Source organism: Polypterus senegalus, chromosome 18 (assembly GCF_016835505.1).
Source record: "Polypterus senegalus isolate Bchr_013 chromosome 18, ASM1683550v1, whole genome shotgun sequence".
Taxonomy (NCBI): Eukaryota; Metazoa; Chordata; class Cladistia; order Polypteriformes; family Polypteridae; genus Polypterus; species Polypterus senegalus.
Window position 1 is genome coordinate 6,428,583 of NC_053171.1, and position 26,970 is coordinate 6,455,552.

The following is a 26,970-nucleotide window of genomic DNA, read 5'->3' on the forward strand; positions in this document are numbered from 1 at the left end:
TAACTCCATTTTTGTCTCATCAGTCCAAAGCACTTTGTTCCAAAATGAATCTGACTTGTCTAAATGAGCATTTGATACAACAAGTGACTCTGTGTGTGGTGTGAGTGCAGAAAGGGCTTCTTTCTCATCACCCTGCCATACAGATGTTCTTTGTGCAAATTGTGCTGAATTGTAGAATGATGTACAGATACACCATCTGCAGCGAGATGTTCTTGCAGGTCTTTGGAGGTGATCTGTGGTTGTCTGTAGCCATTCTCACAATCCTGCCTCTTCATATGCCGCTCCTGTATTTTTCTTGGCCTGCCAGACCTGCTGGTTGGTTTAACAGCAACTGTGCCTGTGGCCTTCCATTTCCTGATTCCATTCCTTACAGTTGAAACTGACAGTTTAAACCTCTGAGATGGCTTTTTGTAGCTTTCCCCTAAACCAGGAGACTCAACAATCTTTGTTTTCAGATCTTTGAGAGTTGCTTTGAGGATCCCATGTTGTCTGTCACTCTTCAGCGGAGAGTCAAAGGGAAGGAAGCACAACTTGTAATTGACCACCTTAAATACCTTTGACCACTCATGATTGGACACTCCTGTCAATGAAGTTCAAGGCTGAACGAGCTCATCCAGCCAAGTAATCAGCATTGAGCAGTGACAGGCATTCAAATCAGCACAATGACAAGGGGACCCACATTTTTGCACGGCCAGTTTTTCACATTTGATTTCATTTCATACTAAATACTGCGTCACTGAAAATCTTTGTTCGGAAAACACTGCAGTACTCCGATGTTCCTAAGAAATGGAAGACATACCACTGTTATCTTATTTATTTAAAGGAGAGTCAATAATTATGCTGGCTGTGAGGGGTTCACAAACTTTTTCATATGACTGTATGTTGTGATGGATCAGCCCGGACACAAACAGAGACGCAGACTCACAAGTCTCAAAGCACACGTTTATTCCTCTTTTGCCTCTGCACAGCATTGTGCACAATCACCAGCAATCACAGCTCAGTCCTTTTCCCTCTTTTTCCTTTTCTCTTTGTCTACCTTCTTCTCTGCTGCCCTCACTCCTCCACTTGCAAGCTCTGTCCTCTGCCTCCCGACTCCGGCTCCCCCAATGAAGTGAAGTGGCTCCTTTTACGTCGGACCCCGATGTGCTGCATGTGCTCCATTGATCATTTTCTGGCAGCACTTCCTGGTGTGGCGGAAGTGCTGAAGTCCAGGGTTCTGGGATTGTCCAGGCCCCCCCAGGCGTTGGCCATGGGCCCCCATAGGATTGAGCTGCCAAGCTCTGCTCCCGCGGTCCTAATGCCATCCAGGACGGCTGCCCTCTTGTGTCCCGGGGAAGATATCGCTTCTCTCCCGGTCCTTCAACTCTCCAGGCATTCCCAGCTAGGGAAGCATCCCAACCCTCTGCCACAACATACATGCATTCATTAATTCTTTACCGTATTCTGTTTGAACAACATTCAATTCCTACATTAAATTAACATATAACATGTACCTCGAAGTGTTAAAGAGAAAAATGTATAACTAAAAGAAATACCAGTCAGTTTCTAACTTGCTTAGGCCTAGAAAGGGTCACGGGGTGTGCCTATCACAGCCAACACGAGGAGCGAGGGCATCGCAGGGCGGACACACACACCATGCACACCCTTGGGCCAGTACCCGTTACCTGCCTGTCTTTGGTTAGAGACTCACAGCACGTGGAGGAAACCCACACACGCACGGGAAGAACAGGCAAACTCTACGCATGGAGAGGACCCAGGATGCAAATCCTGGTCTTTTTAATGCAAGGCAGTGCAGAATAAATCGATATGTACTTACTTAACACAGATAAACAAGTACACTAATGGAGTTATGGACTCTATCTTTCTAATGATTGTCACAATAAGTCTGATGCTATGGTCTGGTATAGTGACAGGTGGTTTGCGAATGATTTGTTCTTTTTGAGCGACTCTTTTTAGTGAATCATGGGAATCAATTTGCAAGCACAAACAAGTGGATTCAGCAGAGCTCCACGGGAACGCTAAAGCGCACGTGTGATGCCATCAGCCTCTTTCGTTTAGACGTTTAAAGCACAGGTGCAAGTTCTGCTATTTTAGAGCCTGTTCTAAAGCATACTGGTAACCAATGTAATGACGCCAAGACTGGTGAGATGCGCTCAGATTTTCTTTTACACATTTAACTTCTTGCTGTTGAATTCTAAGCCGACTTTAGCCAATGGATTTCATTCATAGGTAGTTCCATTAGGAGTGCAATACAGTAATCCAGTCCGCTAAATACAAAAGTGTACATTTATTTTTCAGAGTCTTGAGATGTTATTCGAGGCCTAACTTTTGCAGTGATCTTTTCATTCTAGTAATACAGGGTGAGTCAAAATGATGTTAACATTTGAATGGCGGAAACAATTTATTCACAAAACACACTTCGTATGTGCAAGATGATTTACAGGAATGTCTCAATCTGTCCGCCATCACGTTCAGCACATGGACCATATGTGGCACATAAATTGTCCACAAAAATTGTATATAAGTATATCCATAGCAGTACCATTAGTGTTAATGTAATTTTGACTCACCCTGCGTTTGTGATGTGCAATTTGCTGTTCAGGTTGGAGTCCATAATAAAGGCTACATTTTTAACTTCCGCCAAGTGATTTAATTTACTTCTAAGGCCCTCATGTTTTCATTTCTGCCAGCGCATAAGATTTCTGCTTGAGGATATTACTCATTTTAAAATGCAAGTAAGATGTTGAATCAGAGGGGGGTACCAGAGCTTCAGGGTTCTTCTTGTAACCCAGCCAATCTGGAACATTCTTCTTCACGGATCCCCAACTCCTCCATGATGGCTTAGTGCAGTTCTGTTGTGTTTCATGTTTCATCGCCATTTTTCATCGTTCTTCAGTCTTCTATATTTGTTATCTTGCTGCTTGGCGGCTGTCGTCTTCTGTTGTTGTTTCCGTCAATTAACTTTTACCAGTTTTCAAGACTGTGGCAGCAGTGGATGTGTGGAGTATGTTTTGATTTGATATATTTTGTTAATTCCCAAGGGGAGATTGTCTGTCTGTCTTTTTGCATGACCTCCGGGTACCCGGCACCTGGAGCAATTGTCAGGTTAAGGGGCCAATGGAGTAGGATCCCTTCTGGCAGTAACAGGATTTGAACTTGCAGCCGTTTATATATGCTTAGCCACAGAGACACCACTCTGACATTTTGGATGTTTTTATTCTGTTAATAATATTAAAAGGAGAAGGCTTTCATGTTTTCTTGTCTATATCAAGTGTACTTGTTGATTAAAATTTAATCACAAGCCTCACACTCACTGTTGTGTTGTCTGTCGCAGGCTCCGTGATCGTGACCACTCCTCAAGATCTCGCCCTCATCGACGCTCGCAGAGGAGCAGAAATGTTCAAGAAGGTAAACGTGCCTGTAAGTAAGTTTCACATTTTTACTTTTTTTTTAACGTTTTTCATTCATGGGGCAATTTGGAGTTCATAGTCTTTGTGTCTTCTGTAGTTCCAGCCATTGACTACCAGTGTGATCCCAAAACAAGAAAGAGGCCTAACCTGTCAGTGTAAGAATAACTGTATATAGTCCAGGAAAACAAACAGGCAAATCTATACAACGGAGACCCCTAAACCCTTTCCAGGCATCTGCAATCTTCTTTTTGAGGGTCTCGGAGACTTCTTTTGATCTTGGCGTAATGACACTACACTACACACACTACACACACACACACACACACACACACACACAATACACTCCAGAATGACTAAATAGGAAGAAAACGTCTGACTTGGCAGTCCCAGTCCCATTGAGGGTCTGTACAGATGTATAGCTGTTGTTATAAAGGAGACCCCTAAATCTTTTGCCAGACATCTTCAATCTTCTTTTTTTGGGGGGTCTCTGAGAGTTCTTTTGACCTTGGCATGATGGCACCACTCCATGTCAATAGCAAAGAGAACACCAGACACCTCGATATGTGCAATTTAAATAAGATGGGGCCTACCTGCTTGTTCCCTAAGGGGGTTCTAATCATTGGCACCTCATCTGGAACACCTGATTCTAATCTAATGAATGTAAAGTGGTGATAAATGAAATAGTGGACTTACAGTTTTCACATAACGAGTGTGCATTTTGGCACTTTAGATTATGAGAATGAGTCACCTTGACAGTTTTATCTGTCATTTGTTGAAGTGTGCGAGCACCTTTATCTGTAGGCACCATTTGCATGAAGATCTAATGTTGGCCTGTTCAGCTGTGTTGGAGAAGTCAACCATTTCCATCCGACGTCTGTACTCATTTGACATGACTGCACGTGTAAGCAGTTGCATTACAGAGGTCACGTGCACTGCAGAAAGCTGCTTGTTTCAAGCTTAGGAGGTTCTGCTCACTAATCATGGCGCTCCAGAGTGATGACGTGCAGCATCGTGATTAACATATGTGAGTAAGAATTTCACTGGACTCTGCTCATGTGACTGTCACAATAGATTTGACCTGTGGACATGCAGTATTTTCACAGTGCCAGTACTCTTTAGGCCACACGCCACTGTAACATAGGTAACCCCTTCAATCTCGCGTACTTTAGCGTATACACTCAATCATTCATTTTCTGGCAGAACAGAGTGAGTGATGTGAATTTAGACAAGGGGTTCATGTTCCTCCATATCATGAGCCCACCTACTTCAGTGTAGGAGAGGTAGGAACCGACTCTTGACAAGGTGCCAGTCTTATTATGGGGCACACTCACTCACTCACTCACCCCACACAGGACTAATTTCGAGTTGTTAATCAGCCAGGCATACCCGTCCGTCTGTGGAATGTGGATTAGTAGACCCTCTAAACGTATTTTTCCATCTCGTATTTTATGAGCACACATTTCTGAAGGCGCTCATCCAGTCCTAATTCAGACATCTGAAAGTCGGTTTACATTTGCGTTGCTTCAGCGAGCCCTTCTGCTTTGTGCATCCCAAGCCTGGCACAGCTTGACGAGGGCTAGTGAAGGCATGTGGGGCTGCCTGCCCTCAAGAGCTTTATGTCTTATGATGGAAAATGCTGCCCTTAAAACTATACAGGTAGCCGTCATGTAGTTACTTTTATTGGCTAGCATCTTCCCAGAGGCTGAGCATCTACTCCATTGCGTTGAAAGTTTTTATTTATTTCTATCATTGTTTAATTTGTGAGGAGTGGGTTGGGCACTGGGCGCACCTTTTGTCTGGTATGCGTATTCAGGACTTGAATTACTTTTGTGATAAGACGTGGGTCCTTACCCCAATGTAACAACAAATGAGGGGGATTTTTGATATAGATAGAGCTTTATTTTTCCCCAGGGGAAATTTGGCTTTTTACAGATAAACAAACACATAAATACTTGCGTAAATAGGTAAATAATTGAGACTTGGTGCGGCAGTAAGAAAGCCATTCCTGAAAGGACAAAATAGGGCCTTGAAATACCGGCTGTGGACTGCTGCTGACTGGACAACGGTACAAACTGACACTGTTCAGCTGTTGTGCTGTGAGGTGCCGATCACTCAAGCCGGTGTCTTCTGATTGGCTGGTGGCTTTGGCTCTGCCATATCTCCTCCTAATTGAGTTTCTTCCAGTTTCCAGTTGCCTGTAGGACACCAATGGACTCACTGACACTTGGATTGTTTTTGCAAGTTCTCTAAATGATAAGCCTATACTTCTAACAGTAATAATCCTCTGTCCCATTTCATTTGTTAGTTGCCATTTTCTTGCCATTATCACTGGTATATTGTCTTAGTAGTACTTCAGAGTACATCCAGTAGTAACACAGTCTGTTCTAACTCTGCTTTAACACATGCAGAGGGTTTTGAAGTAATCAGCAGAAGTTGGGACACCTGTACAAATTGTTTGCAAGGCTTCATTTACTTGAACTTCTGCAGGACACCTGTAGGTTGTCAACTATTAGCCGTTCCATGAAGAAGACCCATGTGTAATATGCGGACATTTCCTTTTTTTTCAGTTTTTGCTAACCTAAACTTTAAATTTGACACTCTGCCAGTTTACTGCTTACTTTTTCACCATTTTAGGTCATTCATTGCATTTCAGTTGATTACGTTTGAAGTAAAACTGAGGCGTTCTAAAACTTTTCACTGGTACTGTATACACACACACACACACACACACTATGGCCCGAATACACAACAGAAGGACTAAAATGGAAGACAAATAAAAAGAAAGAAAACCTCTGCCTTGGCAGCCCCAATTGTACGCTGTACAGGTGTATTGCTCTTGGTATCACGGACCCCCAGTGGTGTGTGTTTCACACATCTCTGCTGAATGAGTTGTTGCCTGAAAATCCTTGAAGCAGTTTTCAAAACCAGGGTATCCAAAGAAGGTTGTTGTGAGATGAAGGAGCAGGAGATGACAAGAGACAATAATCATAATAAAAAATGGAAGGCAAGGGGCAAACCTCAAAATGAAATTGTGCAACCAAAACCAAAGAGACAAGACAAAAGATCGAGACTCAAAGAACAGAGAGTTCAAAGCCAAAAGATCAGGAGTTGATCGTGAAGATAACTAATTCTAATAATGTAAAGAAAGTCCATTTAGTATCCACCTTGTCATGCATGCAGGCGTTGGGAGCCACCTACATGACTTGTCTTAAGGTAACATGATGACCGGTAGATCAACCTCCCTCACAATATCTGTTTCCCTTCTTTGATTGGAAGAATACTAGCAGGAAGACGCCTGACATCATATCCTCCTCAAGTCCCGCCTCTTCCACTTGGCCAAGATAAAAAGTGTAATGCCACTAAACAGGGTGTCATTTAAAGGGAGGAGTCTGGGCACACAGCTTGTTCTCGCTATTCATCCCCCCGCCCAGCAGAGCACCAGCGTTTTATTCCTAGCAATTTCTGTTCAACAGGGACTATTTACTTAGGCTTTGTGTTTTGTTCTTTAGTCTTCTTTTCTTTCTAAATGGGGTTACTCCAGCATTTTTATCCGCAATCTAAAAGTGAGATTTTTGCCATTTTTATATATAACATTGCGTGACATTACAAGTTTGAAATGGCGGTCACATAACCAGTTCCAAGACAAGACAAAACTAAGACCGTAAAATTGTATCAATTTAATTTCAATGCAAAAAGTAAAACAGACATAAGGATTAAAATATACATGCAAAAGCAAGTTTAAAACATAATACGGAATCATAGATTAAAAAAATGGACTCAAAACCAGCAATGCAGAACTGAGCGGCCAATCGGATTTCATGTTTGTGTCACATGATGTACACAATGAAAACTTCAAAGACTGCGGCCCGAAGCACTGCATGACAATCCAGTTTCATGGCTCAACTACTCGAGGTAACCCCCATATTAACCACAGTGTAAGGATATTTATGAGAACGGTGTGTGAGGTGCATCTTGAAAGGCGCGTTTTCGGAAAGACACAAATGACTGGACATATTGGGCAGCACGAACGACGTGTAAAGCAAAGGCTGCTAAACTGTGCAATTTGATTGGCTCATCCACTGAGCAGAGAGCTCTGTTGGTGGACACTATTGGAGGAGTTGCTAACCAAATAAGAGCCGCCAACTCCAAAACTAATCCTTAATATGGCAGCCAAACAATAATCAATTTCCAAATAAGAACTCTAATAATAAATAATAAGAATTCCAAATGACCACAAAAAATATTATCATTAAAAATGTCTCAAAAATCATTGTGCTGGTTTGCTCCCTCACAGCTCTTTGTATTCGCTCTTCATCACCTTGTTCACAGCTTTCTGCCTCTGAGGTCTTTTACAGTACCAACAGGATGGCATTCATGAGTAATGTGCAGTTGAGCGCACAGTGATGCCATGTGGAGGGTGAGGGTACCTTCTTTGTCAGCCCACACTTAACACATGGCTTTCTTTTTTTAACTTTGCATTATTATTTTTCAATTCCATGTTGCTTTTTAATAGACTCATAAATCGATGTGGCATCTGTGCCAACTTAGTGGCTGCCACTTATCTTGTCCAAGTGTCACTCTTTGACTAGTTATGTCTGATTTGATTTAATGAAGATGCCCGTCTCCACTTGGTATTTACCGCCTGGCCATATTAACACTGGCACAACGTGACTGTGGCTCTGATGGGCGGCTGCTGTGGTCGTTTGGTCTGCCAGGCAAACCTGTTTGATTATACTAGGTTTAAAATGTCGAGATTCATCAAAATCTCGAAAATTGAATTTTTGGATGATTGCAATGCTTTCCCTATATTTCGTATATGAGAAAATAAAAAAACAAACAAAGTGTGTGAAAAATTACATTTTTATTAAATCTCAAAATTATAATACGAATAATAATAGTAATCGAAATACTGTATATAAAAGCCAAATACCACTCAATCACTCATCATGAAATCTCCCGAACCACGAGGACTTAGGACTTGCAATTTGGAATGTAGGTTACCCTCGGCCCATAGGTGCTCGCTAAGAAGGTTTTAAAAATTTCATGGTCCAAGCGCATTCTGTCTGTATGTCTGTCCACTTTTCACGAGAGAATTACTTAGCGGATTTCGATCTGGTTGTTTTCTATAATTTGCTTGAACTTTCTGGTAAATTTTGCGACTTCTCTCATCGTGCTAAGTACCAGAGTTTGCTTGCGGTACTGATTTATTTATGCAAATCCAACAGAGTGGCTGAGGGCCGAGAGCAAGGCCTTCCTCATTCACTCGCCAGCCTCTGTTCGAGTTGGTCCACATCTCGCCACGTGTTGGAGTGCATCTCGCCTCCGCTTAGCTAGCGATACCTGTTTGTTCAACGGACGACATCATCTACAGATTGTTAAGGAGTAAAGTTTAACGTTTTTGAGAGAGAGATCAGAGCTACGAGTGTTTTAGAGGGTAGCTGCTGATTGACAGAGATATCACGGCCACATGCTCTTCTCTCCACGCGGGGAACTGAACACAATCAGATATGGTGCCAATGTCTATTGATTTTAAAATTTTGGCCCATTTCATTACTATGTGGGTGCAGCCACGGGATACAGCTAGTGATGAATAAAGATAATAATATGAAATGAACAATATAACAGTAATAATAAAACTACTAATGATGCCAAAACAGTATATCATTTCAAAATGAGTCCTTGTTGTGGTAAATCTTAAAGACCCACACACAGGCAAAAGTTTTGTCCACCAAAACACAGCTCTGTTTGTTTTTAAAGGCAAAGGAAGGACTGAAGGTGACACCGTCTTTGTAAATGCAGTCCCGCCATCCACCCCATAAACTTCTTAATCAAAACGCATAATACTGATGTCCAAGATGGAGTCAAGGAATGAAGTGAGGGCTGAAGTGAGGAAATCTATTCTGACGTGTGTCTGTGTCAAATCGCTAATGAAAGTCAATGTGAGAACACAGGATGCGATGTTCATAAACCAGAGTTCTTTAGAAAGCAGAAGCACAGTAAAAGGTTAAAGAATTATTATGTGTCTTGGACACCAAGCCTGATATGACGCTGGCTTAAATAGCGTAGTGACAGTGATGTCCGCAATGAGACTTATAGGAGGGCATGGCAACCAGGACCTGCGGCTTGGCAACTGCTACCCAAAATGGTGGCATAGGAATTCCAGCAGTAAGATATAACCTAAATGTAAAGTTATTGTCTACATACATACATACATACAGTGGGATGCAAAAGTTTGGGCAACCTTGTTAATAGTCATTATTTTCCTGTATAAATCGTTGGTTGTTACGATAAAAAATGTCAGTTAAATCTATCATATAGGAGATACACACAGTGATATTTGAGAAGTGAAATGAAGTTTATTGGATTTACAGAAAGTGTGCACTAATTGTTCAAACGAAATCAGGCAGGTGCATAACTTTGGGCACCACAAAAAAGAAATGAAATCAATATTTAGTAGATCCGCCTTTTGCAGAAATTCCAGCCTCTAAACGCTTCCTGTAGGTTCCAATGAGAGTCTGGATTGTGGTTGAAGGTATTTTGGACCATTCCTCTTTACAAATCATCTCGAGTTCATTCAGGTTTGATGGCTTCCGAGCATGGACAGCTCTCTTTAACTCACACCACAGATTTTCAATTCTATTCAGGTCTGGGGACTGAGATGGCCATTCCAGAACGTTGTACTTGTTCCTCTGCATGAATGCCTTAGTGGATTTTGAGCAGTGTTTCGGGTTGTTGTCTTGTTGAAAGATCCAGCCCTGGCGCAGCTTCAGCTTTGTCACTGATTCCTGGACATTGGTCTCCAGAATCTGCTGATACTGAGTGGAATCCATGCGTCCCTCAACTTTGACAAGATTCCCAGTCCCTGCACTGGCCACACAGCCCCACAGCATGATGGAACCACCACCATATTTTACTGTAGGTAGCAGGTGTTTTTCTTGGAATGCTGTGTTCTTTTCCTCCATGCATAACGCCCCTTGTTATGCCCAAATAACTCCATTTTAGTTTCATCAGTCCACAGCACCTTATTCCAAAATGAAGCTGGCTTGTCCAAATGTGCTTGAGCAGACCTCAAGCGCTCTGTTTGTGCTTCCTCTTCATCACTCTCGCATACAGCATCTCCTTGTGTAAAGTGCGCTGAATGGTTGAACGATGCCCAGTGACTCCATCTGCTGCAAGATGATGTTGTAGGTCTTTGGTGCTGGTCTGTGGGTTGACTCTGACTGTTCTCACCATTCGTCGCTTCTGTCTATCCGAAATCTTTCTTGGTCTGCCACTTCGAGCCTTAACTTGAACTGAGCCTGTGGTCTTCCATTTCCTCAATATGTTCCTAACTGTGGAAACAGACAGCTTCAATCTCTGGGACAGCTTTCTGTATCCTTCCCCTAAACCATGATGGTGAACAATCTTTGTCTTCAGGTCATTTGAGAGTTGTTTTGTGACCCCCATGTTGCTGCTCTTCAGAGAAAATGAAAGGAGGAGGGAAACTTACAATGGACCCCCTTAAATACTCGGATTCACCTGTGTATGTAGGTCAGGGGTCACTGAGCTTACCAAGCCAATTGGAGTTCCAATAATTAGTTCTAAAAGTTTGGGAATCAATAAAATGACAACGGTGCCCAAATTTATGCACCTGCCTGATTTTGTTTGAACAATTATTGCACACTTTCTGTAAATCCAATCAACTTCATTTCACTTCTCAAATGTCACTGTGTGTGTCTCCTATATGATATATTTCACTGACATTTTTTATCGTAACAACCAACGATTTATACAGGAAAATAATGACTATTAACAAGGTTGCCCAAACTTTTGCATCCCACTGTATGTATGTGTGTGTATATATATATAATATAAAATGAAGGTACCACTGAATTTCCCATATTTCAAAAACTAAAAGAAAAATGTATTTAGTCCAAAATATAATAAAGAAACACAAGTGGACCTACCACACTATTCTTTAAAATGCAAAACACCACCAGTTGATTGATCGATTAAACTTTATTTGGCTTTTTTACAGAAGCTTTTTAAATAAGTAAATACATAGACACACACACACACACACACACTATAGTCTGAACACAAACCAGAATGACTAAAAACAAAGAAAATTAAAAAGAATGAAAAACTTCTGACTTGACAGTCACGGTCCCAAGGGGCGCTATCCAGACGTATTGCCATTGTTGTGACGGACCCCCAGTGGTGTTTGTTGACACACTCCTGCTGAATGATTCGTTGGTGGTGCGTCAGAGAGAGACGGTGTGCTTAAAAGCTCTCCACTCACACCCTTTGTATTCCCCCGTATTAATGAACCTTTACGCTGTCTGCCCACTTTTAACTCTTCTGCCACTCGACCACTTAAGAACTGTTCAATCTGAAATAAGTAAATAAATAAAACTTTACCATCTTATCTGCTCCTACAGCCTCTTTTGCCTGATCGGGTGTCTTAATGCTGCCCGCTTACCTGCACACCACTGAGCCTTCTCCTTTACTGCCTTTACAGTCATCAGCCTTTTTTTCTTTTCTTTTAAAATAAGGAATCAGTTACTGTCTGGTTATATGCTTACAAATGCTGATATCAGTTACTGCTGCTTTCTACCCTACCTCCTCGATGTTAGTTCAGATACAGATAACAAGAACAAGTACAAGTAACATTTCCAAGTGCACTTCTAAACATCCAGCTACTTTTGCTCTTGTGCAGGCGAAAAAAAATCCAATGGGCCTCTCGAAGTGATGTTACCAGCCCAGCACGCCACACTGGTGATCACCGAGTTGTTAGAACATGTGATGGATGTCAGTTCCCACATTTAAGGAACACAGTCTCCTAAGAAAAAAGAAGCTGCTCTGTCATTTCTTAGACCATTTCTCAGTGTTATGAGACCTGTCCACCCTGTCATTGATGTGGTCCCCCAAAGTCTTGTAGGAAAGCACCATCTCTTCATCCACTCCCTGAATGGTGACTAGAGACGGAGACTTTTTGGTGTGGCAAAAGTCAATAAGCAGTTCCTTGGTCTTGCTGATGTTCAGATGCGGATAGTTCTCCACCTGACTCTTATACTTGATAGTGACTCCTGTTGATAGAGCCCAATGGTGGCACACAGGTGCATTTCGTCTATGACCTCTGCCACAATTCTGGTCTCTACCCAGTGTTGCTGACTTCGGCTCTCGCCTTCCATTACCTCAAGTTGGATTAGCGGGCATGAAGGTGTGAAGTGTGTATATGCAGCCCACAGGATGGCTTCCCTTTCAAGTGACTATGGCTGGCACTGTGGCAGGCTCCCATTACCCTTTCTTATAGTTAGAATATTACATCAGGGGCATTACCTGGTCAGCACTGACCTTACCGTTGCTAGTGACCACTTTTTGCCGCAATAGCCTTTCAGCCAGATTGTCATTTGGTGAACATCCACAGTGCCACCCATTAGACTCCTAGACAGTTGAACACCATACTCATTATTTTATTATGTTTGTTTAAAGCCTTACATGATATTCTGATTGGGTGCCTAGACTTTTGCACAAAGCAAATTTTTCATCATTTCATCTTATGTAGAATATTATAAATTTTTTTTTTTATCATTATTCCTATCTTGTTGTTGTGATAATTATTGTATCCTGTGGTTTTCTTTGTAATATAAAAACCATATCCTCATAGTCTCTCCAGATTAGCTTGGATATCAGCACAGGCAGGATGTGACTGCTAAGCCAGGGCCCAGTGTGCCGAGTCTGTGTGGCTGTGCCCAGTGCTTTGTGGCAGATGATGAAGGGGAAGTCTGAGCGAGAGGCCACGTAACAGTGGAGCCCAAACCAAGCGTGACATGGAGCGTTTTGAGGATTACCCACCGATTAGTGGGCTAAAGCCTGAAATTGTGAATTTATTGTCCAAGCAGATGAAGCAGCTTAACTCTTCACTGTTACACTTCACTTCTCTTGAGGGACTCGGCCATGTTCTACTTGTTGCGATTTATTTATTTATTTGTTGTTGCCCTTCTAGTGTTTCATTGAAGATTTAACACTGTATACCCGCGAGTTATAGGTGGGAAACACCCATTTAAAAGAGAGCAGTTACATTTTCCTTTCTTTTAATAGCAAGAGGCAGTCTTTCATGATGGTGCTTTGAAAAAATTGCAAAATTGAATGGTATGGCCATTTTCAATTAAATCACCAGAGAAAAGCTGACCGGCGACCTCCCTGGTCTAGTATTGAGCTTGTGGAACTCGAACCTCGAGAAGCAATGGAGTGACTAGAAGACGGGCTGGCCATACAGAGCCAAGCTCACTCCGCTGCATACATTCTTGGGATTTTGAGCTCTTCTGCTAGCTCAACAGAGCAGTGACATCACTGGTGCACAGTTCTCTGACAATTTCTATGAAGATGGCCGCATCATTTCCCGCTGTTTTGTCACTGCCAGCAACTCTGTACATACTCTGTGTCCAGTGACGTATGGATTAGGCACCCCCGTGTGATTAGTTCATGGACAGGGGGGCACAAGCTCAGACTCCATTGGTGGACAAACTCATAATCCGGTTGGTTTATAGGTGTACAAGGTGATGTTGGTCATCCCAATCTGGAGGGTGAAATCCAGCAGGGGAGAGTGACCATGATGACACAGCCCTGCATGAGCATATGCTGGTGGTTACCAACTGGTATTGGCACACCACCTTTTTTTTATTTTTATTTATTTATTTTTAAAATTTTATTGAATATATTAAAATAAAATAACATTCCATACAAGCAAGTCAAGTTTTGCAAAACTAGGTTTGAAATAAATCAACCCTCACCCATAATTTTCTCTCCGGAGTGTTAGACTTCGTGGGTGAATATATTACATTAACTCTTTTAGGACGGATATCGACAAGAGGGGTTTTAAGGCACATGTCGACAAAAGTCGACATCCAGGGGTAGAGGGCGACAATCAGCTGTTAATGGCGACATTATTCACTGTTACGTCACAGGCTTTCCCCCTCTGCTCAGAGGAGCGTTCGACTCCTTGACTCGGCATCTAATCCTTGCGTGTGCGTGAGTTAGAAAACAAAGGCAAGATGGCATCAACATCTCACAAGGGAGCGAAGCGAGTGCGGAAAACAAAATAGTCGGACTCTGATTTTTCAGAATCTGATTTTGTTGACAGTGATCAGGAGAATCGAACAAGAGAGTGAGGAGCCGGCATCAGCTGATCGAACCCCAGCTGAGCGCATTCACAAGGCCAATGCACTTACGGCAAGGTTTGTGTGGGAGGAATACCCAGACATTGATCCGTGGGAGCCAAACTGGCTACCGAACTTCACAAGACAGCATGGCTTGCTGTTGGACTCGACAGATTACCAGCCGCTGGACTACTTTAGACTGCTCTCTCCTGATGCCATTTTTCAGCTACTGTCAGACGAGACAAACAGGTAGGCAGAGTAATTTTTTGAATCGTGGACTGCACTTGCGCCGTATTCTCGTTTTTCAAAGGGAAACCCACAACAAAAGACGAAATGAAGGGCGTTGTGGCTTTACAAATAGAGATGGGACTGGACTAGCGATATCACTTCAGGGAGCTTCATTGGTCCAAACGTGCTTTGTCTCCTGGTGGCTTTGGACAGGTTATGCCGCGTGATGATAGGTACGTGCTGCTGCAAAGTTTTATTCACCTCTGTGATAACCAGAAGCAAATCCCAAGGGGTGAGCCAGGCTATAACCCCACGTATAAAGTTCAGTCCCAGCTTGACATTGTGGACCAACATATAAACAATTTTATCAGCCTGGCCGTGATTTGTCTGTGCATGAATCTATGATAAAATAAAGGGGACGCCTTTTTTTTCTGCCAATTTATGCCATACAAGCCCACAAAGTATGGCATGAAGGATTTTATACTGTCAGAAGCAGACACTGGTGTCTGCCTAAAAGTAATCACATATACAGGAAAGTATTTCTTTCAAAGAGAGAACTGTCCCTTGACAAGTCAGGTTGTGCTGGAGCTGCTTCAGGGCTATGAACATTTGGGTCATGTTGTGTACATTTGGACAATCTTTATACATGCCCAGAATTGTTCATGGAGCTACAGAGCAGGGGGATTGGAGCTTGTGGCACAGTGAGGGTGAACAGGAGTCACAGGCACTTCACAGGCTGAAGATGAAAAGAGGTGACAATACGCTTTTCATATGGGCGGAAAACTTGGTGGCATTGGCATGGCACGATGTCAAATGGGTGACTTGTCTCTCTACAGTACACACTAACAATATATGTGAGAAAGTGCGGCAGCAGACAATTGAAAAGGAGGCACCAGTGCAACATGTACAGTGGTGTGAAAAACTATTTGCCCCCTTCCTGATTTCTTATTCTTTTGCATGTTTGTCACACAAAATGTTTCTGATCATCAAACACATTTAACCATTAGTCAAATATAACACAAGTAAACACAAAATGCAGTTTTTAAATGATGGTTTTTATTATTTAGGGAGAAAAAAAAATCCAAACCTACATGGCCCTGTGTGAAAAAGTAATTGCCCCCTTGTTCAAAAAGAACCTAACTGTGGTGTATCACACCTGAGTTCAATTTCCTGATTACTGCCACACCTGTTTCAATCAAGAAATCACTTAAATAGGAGCTGCCTGACACAGAGAAGTAGACCAAAAGCACCTCAAAAGCTAGACATCATGCCAAGATCCAAAGAAATTCAGGAACAAATGAGAACAGAAGTAATTGAGATCTATCAGTCTGGTAAAGGTTATAAAGCCATTTCTAAAGCTTTGGGACTCCAGCGAACCACAGTGAGAGCCATTATCCACAAATGGCAAAAACATGGAATAGTGGTGAACCTTCCCAGGAGTGGCCGGCCACCAAAATTACCCCAAGAGCACAGAGACGACTCATCCGAGAGGTCACAAAAGACCCCAGGACAACGTCTAAAGAACTGCAGGCCTCACTTGCCTCAATTAAGGTCAGTGTTCACGACTCCACCATAAGAAAGAGACTGGGCAAAACGGCCTGCATGGCAGATTTCCAAGACGCAAACCACTGTTAAGCAAAAAGAACATTATGGCTCGTCTCAATTGTGCTAAGAAACATCTCAATGATTGCCAAGACTTTTGGGAAAATACCTTGTGGACTGATGAGACAAAAGTTGAACTTTTTGGAAGGCAAATGTCCCGTTACTTCTGGCGTAACAGGAACACAGCATTTCAGAAAAAGAACATCATACCAACAGTAAAATATGGTGGTGGTAGTGTGATGGTCTGGGGTTGTTTTGCTGCTTCAGGACCTGGAAGGCTTGCTGTGATAGATGGAACCATGAATTCTACTGTCTACCAAAAAATCCTGAAGGAGAATGTCTGGCCATCTGTTCGTCAACTCAAGCTGAAGCGATCTTGGGTGCTGCAACAGGACAATGACCCAAAACACACCAGCAAATCCACCTCTGAATGGCTGAAGAAAAACAAAATGAAGACTTTGGAGTGGCCTAGTCAAAGTCCTGACCTGAACCCAATTGAGATGCTATGGCATGACCTTAAAAAGGCGCTTCATGCTAGAAAACCCTCAAATAAAGCTGAATTACAACAATTCTGCAAAGATGAGTGGGCCAAAATTCCTCCAGAGCGCTGTAAAACACTCATTGCAAGTTATCGCAAACGCTTGATTGCAGTTATTGCTGCTAAGGGTGGCCCAACCAGTTATTAGGTTCAGGGGGCAATTACTTTTCACACAGGGCCATGTAGGTTTGGATTTTTTTCTCCCTAAATAATAAAAACCATCATTTAAAAACTGCATTTTGTGTTTACTTGTGTTATATTTGACTAATGGTTAAATGTGTTTGATGATCAGAAACATTTTGTGTGACAAACATGCAAAAGAATAAGAAATCAGGAAGGGGGCAAATAGTTTTTCACACCACTGTATTGTAAGTAAGCAGTGCAATGTGGCAATGCATGCAATTGGCTGCTTTGAGCGAGATCAGACTGCTGTGTAACATGTATGTGATATGCATGTGAAATCCTAGAGTATGCAGGCTCATACAACATGCAAGACAGTAACGTTTGTCAAAAGTAAATAGTTTTTGTTGATTTGATATGTTAAACCATTGGTTTGTGTTTTTTTTTTTTTAAAGTTAGTTTTTTGGAAAAATATTCAGCCCTGGGAGAAAAGAAACAAAAAAAAAATTTGCCCTAAAAAAGTTAAACAAGCGTTGAAGATTGGAAGCATAAATAAAGGAAGCACTTTCTCAATCCTTCTAGCTAGGACTTTGGAGAGTATCTTAACATCATTATTCAAACGTGAGATTGGTCTCTATGATGTAATTTGTAATAAGTCCTTATTTTGCTTAGTAGAGACGGTAATTAATGCTTAGTAAAAAGTCTGAGGTAGAATTTTATTATCTCTAGCTTCTGTAAATGTTGCTAATAAAAGGGAAGCTAACTTAATTGATATTTCTTTATAAAATTCAGCAGGGTAGCCATCAGGGCCTGCTGCTTTCCCACTCTGAAGTGAGTTTTATAGCATCTAGTAATTCTGATAGTGCCAGAGATTTATCCAATTCCTCTGCCCCGAGAGTTTCTAGTTGTGGTATCTATAATGCATCCCAAAATGTATTACATTGTGTCTTGTCTTCTTTAATCTGAGCAGAACTTGTAGTATTCTGTAAATGTGTGCATTATGTTTTTATGGTCAATGATTTTGTCTCCGTTCCTGTTGGTAATTGCTGGGATTGCATTTCAAACTTTATTGCTTGTGGATTTGTTGAGCTAAGATTATATTGGCTTTCTCTCCATGTTCATATTAATGATGTCTTGATTTAAAAATGAGTTGTTCTGTTTCTTTAGTTGTCACATCTTTTACCCAAGAAAAACGTGAAATGGCCGGGGTAGGATTTGGAACAATGTGACACAATAGCGGCCAGCCATCCACGCACTTAAGGCATCCTCAGTTCCTTTAGTTGTGTGCGTCTTCTGTTTGTCTTAATCCTTTAATAATGACTGTCCTCCTACTTCTAGGTCTTGGGGCTGGTGCAAAACATGAGTGTCTTCAGGTGTCCCAAGTGCCACCATGAAACTCACATATTCGGAGAGGATGGCGCACAGCAGCTGGCTCTGGACTTGGATGTGGAAATTTTGGGTAAGGAAAAGAGCGTAATAGAGAGTTGTTCATGTCATCGAGAAGGATGGCACGGTGGGGCAGTGCATAGGGCTCTCTCGGTTCATCTCTGAGCTGGAGTTCAGCTGTGTGAAATTGGCAGGTTTTTCCATTTTGTGTTCCTCGGGGGGACTTGGTGACTGTAAGATGGCATAGGTGTTGATGTATTCTCTGTGTTAGACTGGCACCTTATAAAAGGCTGGCTGCTGGCTACTCGCAGTCCTCTCACTAAATATAATCGCATAACAAAGTAATTTGAGAAATACAGTGAATTCAGAAAGTGTTCAGATCCTGTCACTCTTTACACATTTTGTTCTGTTGAAGTCTTTTACTAAAATCATTTCAGTTCATTTTGTCCCTCATCAAAACAACGAAAGCAGAATTTGAGATATTTTTACAAAGAAGAATCAAAAAGTGAGGGCAACTTGGACTTTAATACCAGTAACTGTGAGCAGACTAACATAACAGTTCTGCCACTTCTCCACATTGCCCCCTGTAGGTCAGTGCATTACTTGTATTGGTCCACTAACTTCTTCGTTCCTTGGGAGAAGAAGTTTTTTGGCTGCTCTCAATTCCAGGTCTCCATCTCTTGTTTAACCTCATCATCCAAAGTGAACCTACGACCACCTAGAGCCTCTTTAAGAGGACAACAGATCAGGGTCGTAAAGGGGACGTAGAAGACATTCAAACCGTAGCTGTTTTGTCCCCTCCACCACTGCGGCCACTACATGGAGACTTGCGTTGTCGCAGAGCAGCAAGACTGTTCTTGACCGTAGTCCTCTTCTTTTCTTTGCAAATTTCAGGTCTCATTTTCTCTCTATTGTAAGCTTAGCCCATTACGTTACATTTTTCACGGATTGTCCGTCTTCCTTAGAAATGTGCCAGAATTGGACCCTTCATGTCCCAAAAGAAGATCGTCATGGTTGATGGAGGGCTGTCGTTTGAGTTTCTTCTTTACTGGAGAAGATGGGCGTTTCCACTGCATGTTTTGTCTCTTGCTTTCTGGCTCACTGTGATGGGCCCGTGTCTCATCTTCTGTGACAATCCTCTCCTAAACACTCGGTTCTTCTTCATAACATTTTAGGAGTTGAGGCACAACCTCCACATGCTGTTGCTTGTGCAGATTAATAAGCTCTTTGGGTGCCTCAAGTCATCAAGCACTACAACAGGTGCAGATCCACAGCTGATATCCAAATGTGCACCAATAGTGGACAATGTGATCCGTCAGTCTTCTCTGATGAAGGCATTCGCTGTATCGATGTCCGCCTTTTTGATGGTCAACCAGATCAAGCTTCGTTGGTTGCACTTGTTCATCCTGCTTTGAACCTTTCTACCCATTCATACAGTTTTCGTTGAGTCCTTCGGTTTTCACTTCTGTACTGAGCCAACATCCTTTGGTGACTTTCAGCAGGTTTCCCTCCTTCCACCCAAAGAAGTCTCACTACGGTGCATTGTTCAACAATAGTGCAATCCCACAGCAGAGCATCCATATTCATTTGACCTTGGCCCTGCACTGTGCTTGTCCAAACTACCAATATGCCACCACGAACATGTTGTTAAGGCACCAGCTTCTATCTGCTGCAGTTACCATGTCATTTTTAAATTGCTATTACTTTTTCATTTGCCCTCAAACAAATATTAAAAGAAACTGAAATATCATATTGACACAAGTAATCAAATTGTGTGACACTTGAAGCTTGGTGCATCTCATTCTATTGATCATCATGGTGATGTTTCTACACCTGTGGTCAATTCAGTAGATTGGACCTGTTGAGGAAAGGTGCACACCTCTCTACAGAAGGTCTCATAATATATAATAAGCCAAGCCATAAGGCCAAAGGAATTGCCTGCAGAGCTGGGACTTCGTCGAGGTGCTCCTCTGGTGAAGGGTACAAAAATTACAATGTGGCCTTCATAATTCTTAAATGGAAGATGTTTGGAACAACCATAATTCTTTTTAAAGCTGGCTACTTGGCCAAACTAAGCAGCCATGGGTGAAGGGCCTTAGTAGGGGAGGTAACCAGGAACCTGAAGGTGACTGTGGCATAGCTGAGGAGAACCTGTGTGGAAATGGGAAAAACTTCCAGAAGGACAACCATCACTTCAACGCTCCCCACATCTTGGCTTTATGAGCCTATACTCAGGAAAAGACACATGGAAGCCCGCTTTGAGGTTACAAAAAGGCACCTGAAGGACTCTGAGATTGTCGGGTCAGGTTGGGGAGCTTGCACTGGTACAGCACATTGCTGCACACACCACATGGTGAAAAAGCTCAGGATCCAGGTTGTCCACCCCCACAGGCAGACGTGCGGTCCAGTCCCACCCTCCGGAAATGACCCTCTATCTGCTACAGCCAGGTGTTACCTGGTCCAGCCACTCAGGTTCTCAACAATGAGGATCCTGTGAGCGGGATCACCCTCGCGGAATCATGCCACATGCTCATGGTGCCTTAACTGACACTCCTTACCAATGCAGGTAATGTGCCTCATTTGGGACTCCGTGAGCAACACATAGTCAAACCAGCAGTACCCAAGGGTTCTCGGAAGAGAAGCAGCACCAAAGGAGTCCAGTCTTCATCTCAAGTCACTGGGTAGTGTCCATGTCTCGCAAACAGGAAGCACCAGGACTCTGAAGACTTGGACCTTAGTCCTTTTGCATAGATATCGGGAGCGCCACACACCCCTTTCCAGCGACCTCATGACCCCCATGCTCTCCAAATCTGTCTACTGACTTCACAGGAAGTGTCACCAGACACATGAATCTAACTGCTGAGGTAAGTAAACCGCTCGAGGAGGTTCGACACTCTCTCCGCAGACAGACACACTGCTGATGGCTGTGTCCAAGAGGTCATTAAAGGCCTGGCTATTTGGTTTTTTATCAGGGTGTTTACAAGCCCAGACACTCCGACTCCTCACTCAGTCCCTTGAGAGCTCTGATCAAATCTTCCATTGACTCTGCAAAGATCACAGCATTGTCAGCAAGTCAAGATCAGTGAATCTCTCTTCACTAACAGATGCCCCACAGCCACTGGACCTCACGACTCTGCCCAACACTCAGTGCATGTGATCATTGAACAGAGTAGCAGCAGAACAGACCTCTGATGGACCCCAGAATTGGCTGGGAAAAATGCAGGGGGTCTGCCTCCACTCTGCACAGTACTCGCAGTACAGGTGTACGGGCCGACCATGATGTCCAGCAACTTCGTGGGGATCCCACAGAGTCTCAGGTTGTCCCACAGGACAGCATGATCATCTGAGTCAAATGCTTTACAAAAATTGGCTGCAAAGAAACTCTGGCGACATATGCATTTGCGCTCCATGAGAACCCTCAATTCCAGGATGCAGTCGATGGTGGACTTCTTAGGTGTTAAACCAGACTGCTCCGGTCGATGGTAGGTGAGCAAGGTGATCTCCTGTTGAAGATTAGAGGCATGTCTGGAGGAAACCAGGCACCATTCATCACCTCTGCAATATCATTCCAGTGGTGAAGCCTACTGGTGGAATCATCACGGACTGGAAGATTAGTCTGGGTTGATGGGAAGTTGAAGGGAGCAAAGTATAGAGATATCCATAATGAAAATCTGCTCCAGGGCACTCTGGGCCTCAGACTGGGCAGAAGGGTCACTTTCCACCTAAACAAAGACAACACCGGGCTGGCTTAGGGAAAACTCTGGGGAAATTCCTTGGGTGGCCTAGGCAAATCCTGGAGTTGAACCCAGTCGAACATCTCTGGGGAATACCTGAAAGTTGCTGTCCACCGACGATCTCCATTCAGCCTGACAGAGCTTGAGAGGATCTGCAGAGAAAACGGCAAAAAAATCCCCAAATCCAAGAGGGTGAAGCTTGTCAAGTCAGACCCAAGAAGAGCCCAGAATTGAATTCATGCTAAAGGAGCTTCAGCTAAGGATTGTGCCAATGTGATATTTCAGGTTTTCTTTTACTGAATCTGCAAAAGTTTCTAAAATCCTGTTTTTATTTTATGATTCTGGAGTATTGAGTGTAGGATGAGGGGAACAAAAAATAATTTAAACGATTTTAACATAAGGTTTCAATATAGTGTGACCACCTGGGGACGCTTCAGTGCCCCAACACCAGACACAATGACCACAGACAGTCCCATGTTCAATTAAACAGTGGTTTGTTAACAACAGTACCTTTTTAAGGCATTAATCCAACAATCGTCCGATAGCACACTAATATCTTTTGTCTCCTTCCTGTCCTCCTCTTCCTCCTCCAACATCTTGTCACTCCCTCCCAACTCGGGCTCCCCGATGCCTTGAGATGGTATCCCTTTAATCTTGAACCCAGGAGTGCTTCATGGATTGAGGTGTTAACCTGCGGAAATGCTTCTGGGTTGCATGGAATCTGCAAGCTGCTTTTTAATGGCACCCTCTGGTGGCACCCAAGGACCCATACAGGGTCATCTTCCCGGACTCCAACTCCCAGACAATCCTACAGGTGTCTGACATGGTAGCCAGTCACAGGAACACTACCACCTCTAGTGCTAGGAGGCGAATTGTACATGCACAGCCATGTCCCCTGGTCCTTCCATTACTCATCCCTGATATGAATTGGGGCTCCGCTCGCCTGGGCTGCATCTCCACTAAAGTAGTCCTTCCATCATATCAACCCAGCCAGGTAAGGAATCTCCCTCAATCCCCTGTTGAGATGCCAGACCCTCCTCTCTGGTAGGTACAATAGGTAAAAGTGAAGTGATCTGAATACTTTCTGAAGGCACCCTACATGAAGTTCACCTAATTCTCAGAAATCATGAAGACCTGATCTCCATTTTTTAATTTTAGGGGACATCCCACTGCACCTTAATATAAGGGAGAAGTCGGACAAAGGACAACCAGTGGTCGTGTCAGATCCTGAAAGCCCTGAGGTTGGGTTAATTCCATTTCTATGTTTGATATTGTGAATTAGTACATTCTTATTGTATGTAGTGCCTTTTACAGACATTAACATCACAATTGGTTTTCTAAGCAGCAAAGATGCAATTCCAGCGAAGAGTGTTTCACACTTGCAAAGTTTCAACAGATCAATTAGAGACATTTGAGTCAAGTATTCCCAAAATCAAGGGAGTGAGGGAAAATTGCAGAATCCCACACAAAATTGTGAACCACAACCCTGCATTACCTTTTCTAGGCTTAATCCCCATTGTGTGGTTTGGTTGAATGCTCCGCCTCCCTCATGAATATTAATGAATCACCTCGGAGTGGCAAAATGCATAGAAATATTCATGACTTTTTTTGCAGCATAATTCTATTTCATCCACTAGATGTCATTCGGACTTAACACTGTATGTTGGATCATAACGGCTGTAACCCAACAGTAGTGTTGGATTGGTACTAACACTTTGACTTCGGTATCGATACCAGCTTTTGGACCTCAGCGGTACCAAAACACAAAGCAAAGCAAATCGTGGATCACTCCAATGCCCCGTCTTACTCCACCACACAATTGCTTGCCTTTCTGTATGGAGGAATATTTCGGACAAAATTAAATAAAGGCGCAAATAAATAAAAGTACTGTGAAATGTGAGCATAAATAAATAAATGTGTCACGAAATATGTTTTTGGTTGCTTATTTCTTTAATGTTGTCCGTAACATTCCTCCAAACCATCATGAAATACGACTTGAAATAAAACCGTCACTTTCACTCGTCAAACTTGAGAGGGTGGGCTCTAACACACCCTCTAGTTACTGATTGGTGAATCGATAGCACAAGAATTAATAGAAAAATGCTTACTACTGCCGATGAATTGGATTCTGCCGAAGATATTGCGTATTTCAGAGAGAGAATTGAAGATTTATCAGGAAAAATTACAATGTTGGCGGCTCTTTTAGACTCCGATGTAGAAACTATTTTTGAAATTATTGAAGAACAGGTGGAATGGACTCGAGTACACTTCAGTTCAGGTGACGCAGTTTCCTGTTCTGGACGTCCATCCTTTGACATTCCAGCTGAGTCAATAGAACACCTTCTGTTATGCGGTTTAAAAGTACGACAGATTGCAGATCAATATGGTGTATCGGAGAAGACGATCACAAGGCGAGTGAGCCAGTTTGATACACGGTAAGCTGCAACGGCTCTATTAGTACAGGTACTTTGACATGGAATGCCCAAAGCAGCGTCAACGAATATTTTGAACTGAGTATTTGACCCTTGTTTTATGAGTATAAAGTCAGGTGCATATTCGCAGCTAGCTCTTAGCTATTATTGTGACATCACCACTAAAGTAGAGACCCTAAAATGACAGCAGAGGGATTGAGTGGTGACACGATGACGTGTGGTTGAGCTGAGGTACCTGGAGTTAGAAAGTCTTTGGCTGAGGTGGATGGTATCTCTTCACCTCGTCTTTATTGATCGGTTTTCGCTGTAAAGATTCCAAATGCGTGGGGCCGGAAGGACTGACCGAGTCTCTGCTTTGTTTCAGGCCATCGCCTACCTGAGAGTTGCTGCCAGAGTGATCGAGCGACTGCCGACGCCAACAGACTGAGTGCAGCAAGGACCAGCAGCGTGAGGGGTGCCACCACGCCTGGCGTCTTGTGCGTTGGCACATCTCTGTGTTCTCTCCTCAGACTCGCCGGATGCTGGTTTGCGCTCTTCTTCTTTTTCTTGGACTTGTCTCTTGCAACACCCATCACCAGAAGTGAGGCCGCAGTAAATAAGGGGAGGGGAGGGGGATGAATGATTTTGATGGGGTGACTGAGGGCACCCCCTGGACTGAAGAAATTCACACGCCAAATTGTGGTGTTTAAACAGCTAAGTCGGAGGATGTAGGGGTGAGATGCGTTAAACGCGTTGCGGTATTTATGGGTGGAGGCAGAGAGCGGGCCCCCCGTGTATGGTGCTCTACATCCGTCGGTCAGACAGCCATCTTTATTTTATCGTTACCGTGGGCTTCGCGAAGCAGACAAGAACGAATTCATCTTTTTTATATAGTGCCTTTCGCAGTAAATCGCCATCATGAGGCACTTTGAGAAGCATCCGTTCGTCCATTGAAGCAGCACAAGATGAGAAAGCAGGGCCTGCAAACCCACAGCAGTGGCGCACACATCCATTGACGTTTATTTGCAGCAGAGGCAGCGGAAGCAGTCGTCAAAGGGTTAAAAGTACACCAAAACGGGGGGTGTGGTGTGGGAAGAGAGGGCTTGGAGTTTTATTTGAATTCTCCGGTCGGTGGGCTAAGCGCAAGCAAAAGTTTAGCTCTTAGGTTATTTAGTGCCATTCCTGTGTAACGCGGCACACGGCGGAGCTCTCTGTCTTTGACTCTTACTCTACAAGATGGCCGGAGTGTGTTTTGAATAAATAAGACAGGATGGAACTTGTGTTGCTCTCTGCTGTGAAACCTCGGTGTGGACCCAAAGAAGCTGCTGTTCATTTTTCCCCCGAAACCCCACCTTGGCTAAATGTGGTCGCGTGAAGAATAAGACGGACTCCTGTGGCATCGCCCACTCCGGGCCTGTTCGGAAGAAGAGGATTTCCAGCTTCCCACGCTTTTGATTGGCTTCAGGTATTCGTCCATTGTGGTTTTGTCCGTCCAATTATTTTGTATTGCTTTTATGATTCAGCTTGTGGGGGCGGCTGTGTAAGTAAAAGATGCCCTCTTGTCCCTGCCCACCTCCTCTGTGGCCAGTGTGCAGAGGGCCAGGCGGAGAGAGAGCTTGTTCAGGACATTCTCTTCCCTGGTAGCCTGGAGCTCAACTCGGCTGGGGCCTTTGGTCACCACCAGGGGATACCTGGACATTTGCTGGGCCCTGTTTGGCAGCACTCCCGCTATACCAGGACGTGCTGCCAGAAGAAGGTCGTTGGACACCTGGCATCCTTCTGGGTGTCCTATTAAAGGTGGCCAGTCGGGAGGAAGGAGGGCGAGGACTGGAGGTGGAAGGACTGTGCTGTCATTGTGGACATGATTTGTATATTCCAGAGAAGAATAAAGGTGTGTGTTGTGTGGTGAACATGTGCCCTGCACGTCTGTGTCGGCTGTACGTCCCCAGACATCACACCAGTTGAGAGATGTGATCTCTCCGGCATGTCCTGGGTCGGCCCCAAGGTGTCGTCCTTGTCGGACAGACCCCCAAAGACACTTCTACAGGGGGATGTCCTAATCAGATGCTTGGAACACTTCACCTTTCGTTGTGGAGGGGCAGCGGCCATACTTTGATCTCCTCCTGAACGTCTGTGCTCCTCACCGTGTCTCTAAGGGCCGAGCCCAGATGTTCTGCAGAGGAAGCTCATTTCAGCCACTCGTACCCTCGATTGAGTATTTGTAGTCACTGCACTAAAACGAGGGTAGGAACGCCGATCAAGCGATAGAACGAGGGCTTTGACTCGGCTCTGGGACCTCATCTGGATTTTTCTGTGCGTAAGCACGTTTCGGCTTTTGTGTTTACGCCATGTTATAGTATATATACTCCAACTTCCACGTTCTTCCGCGACATAAATCCC

At 43.5% G+C, this 26,970-nt stretch overlaps 1 protein-coding gene across 2 annotated transcripts in view; it reads left to right on the forward strand.

Moving 5' to 3' along the window:
* Nucleotides 1-26,474, forward strand: part of nubpl (nucleotide binding protein-like) — a 65,408-nt gene extending 38,934 nt beyond the window's left edge. For both annotated transcript variants that reach the window (XM_039741418.1, XM_039741419.1), the window contains exons 8-11: nucleotides 3,335-3,420; nucleotides 18,378-18,498; nucleotides 23,318-23,400; nucleotides 24,956-26,474. In XM_039741418.1, coding sequence (XP_039597352.1) covers nucleotides 3,335-3,420; nucleotides 18,378-18,498; nucleotides 23,318-23,400; nucleotides 24,956-25,018 — 353 coding nt within the window. In that variant the 3' untranslated portion in view covers nucleotides 25,019-26,474. The remainder of the gene's footprint in view (nucleotides 1-3,334; nucleotides 3,421-18,377; nucleotides 18,499-23,317; nucleotides 23,401-24,955) is intronic.
* The last annotated feature ends 496 nt before the right edge of the window (nucleotides 26,475-26,970 follow it).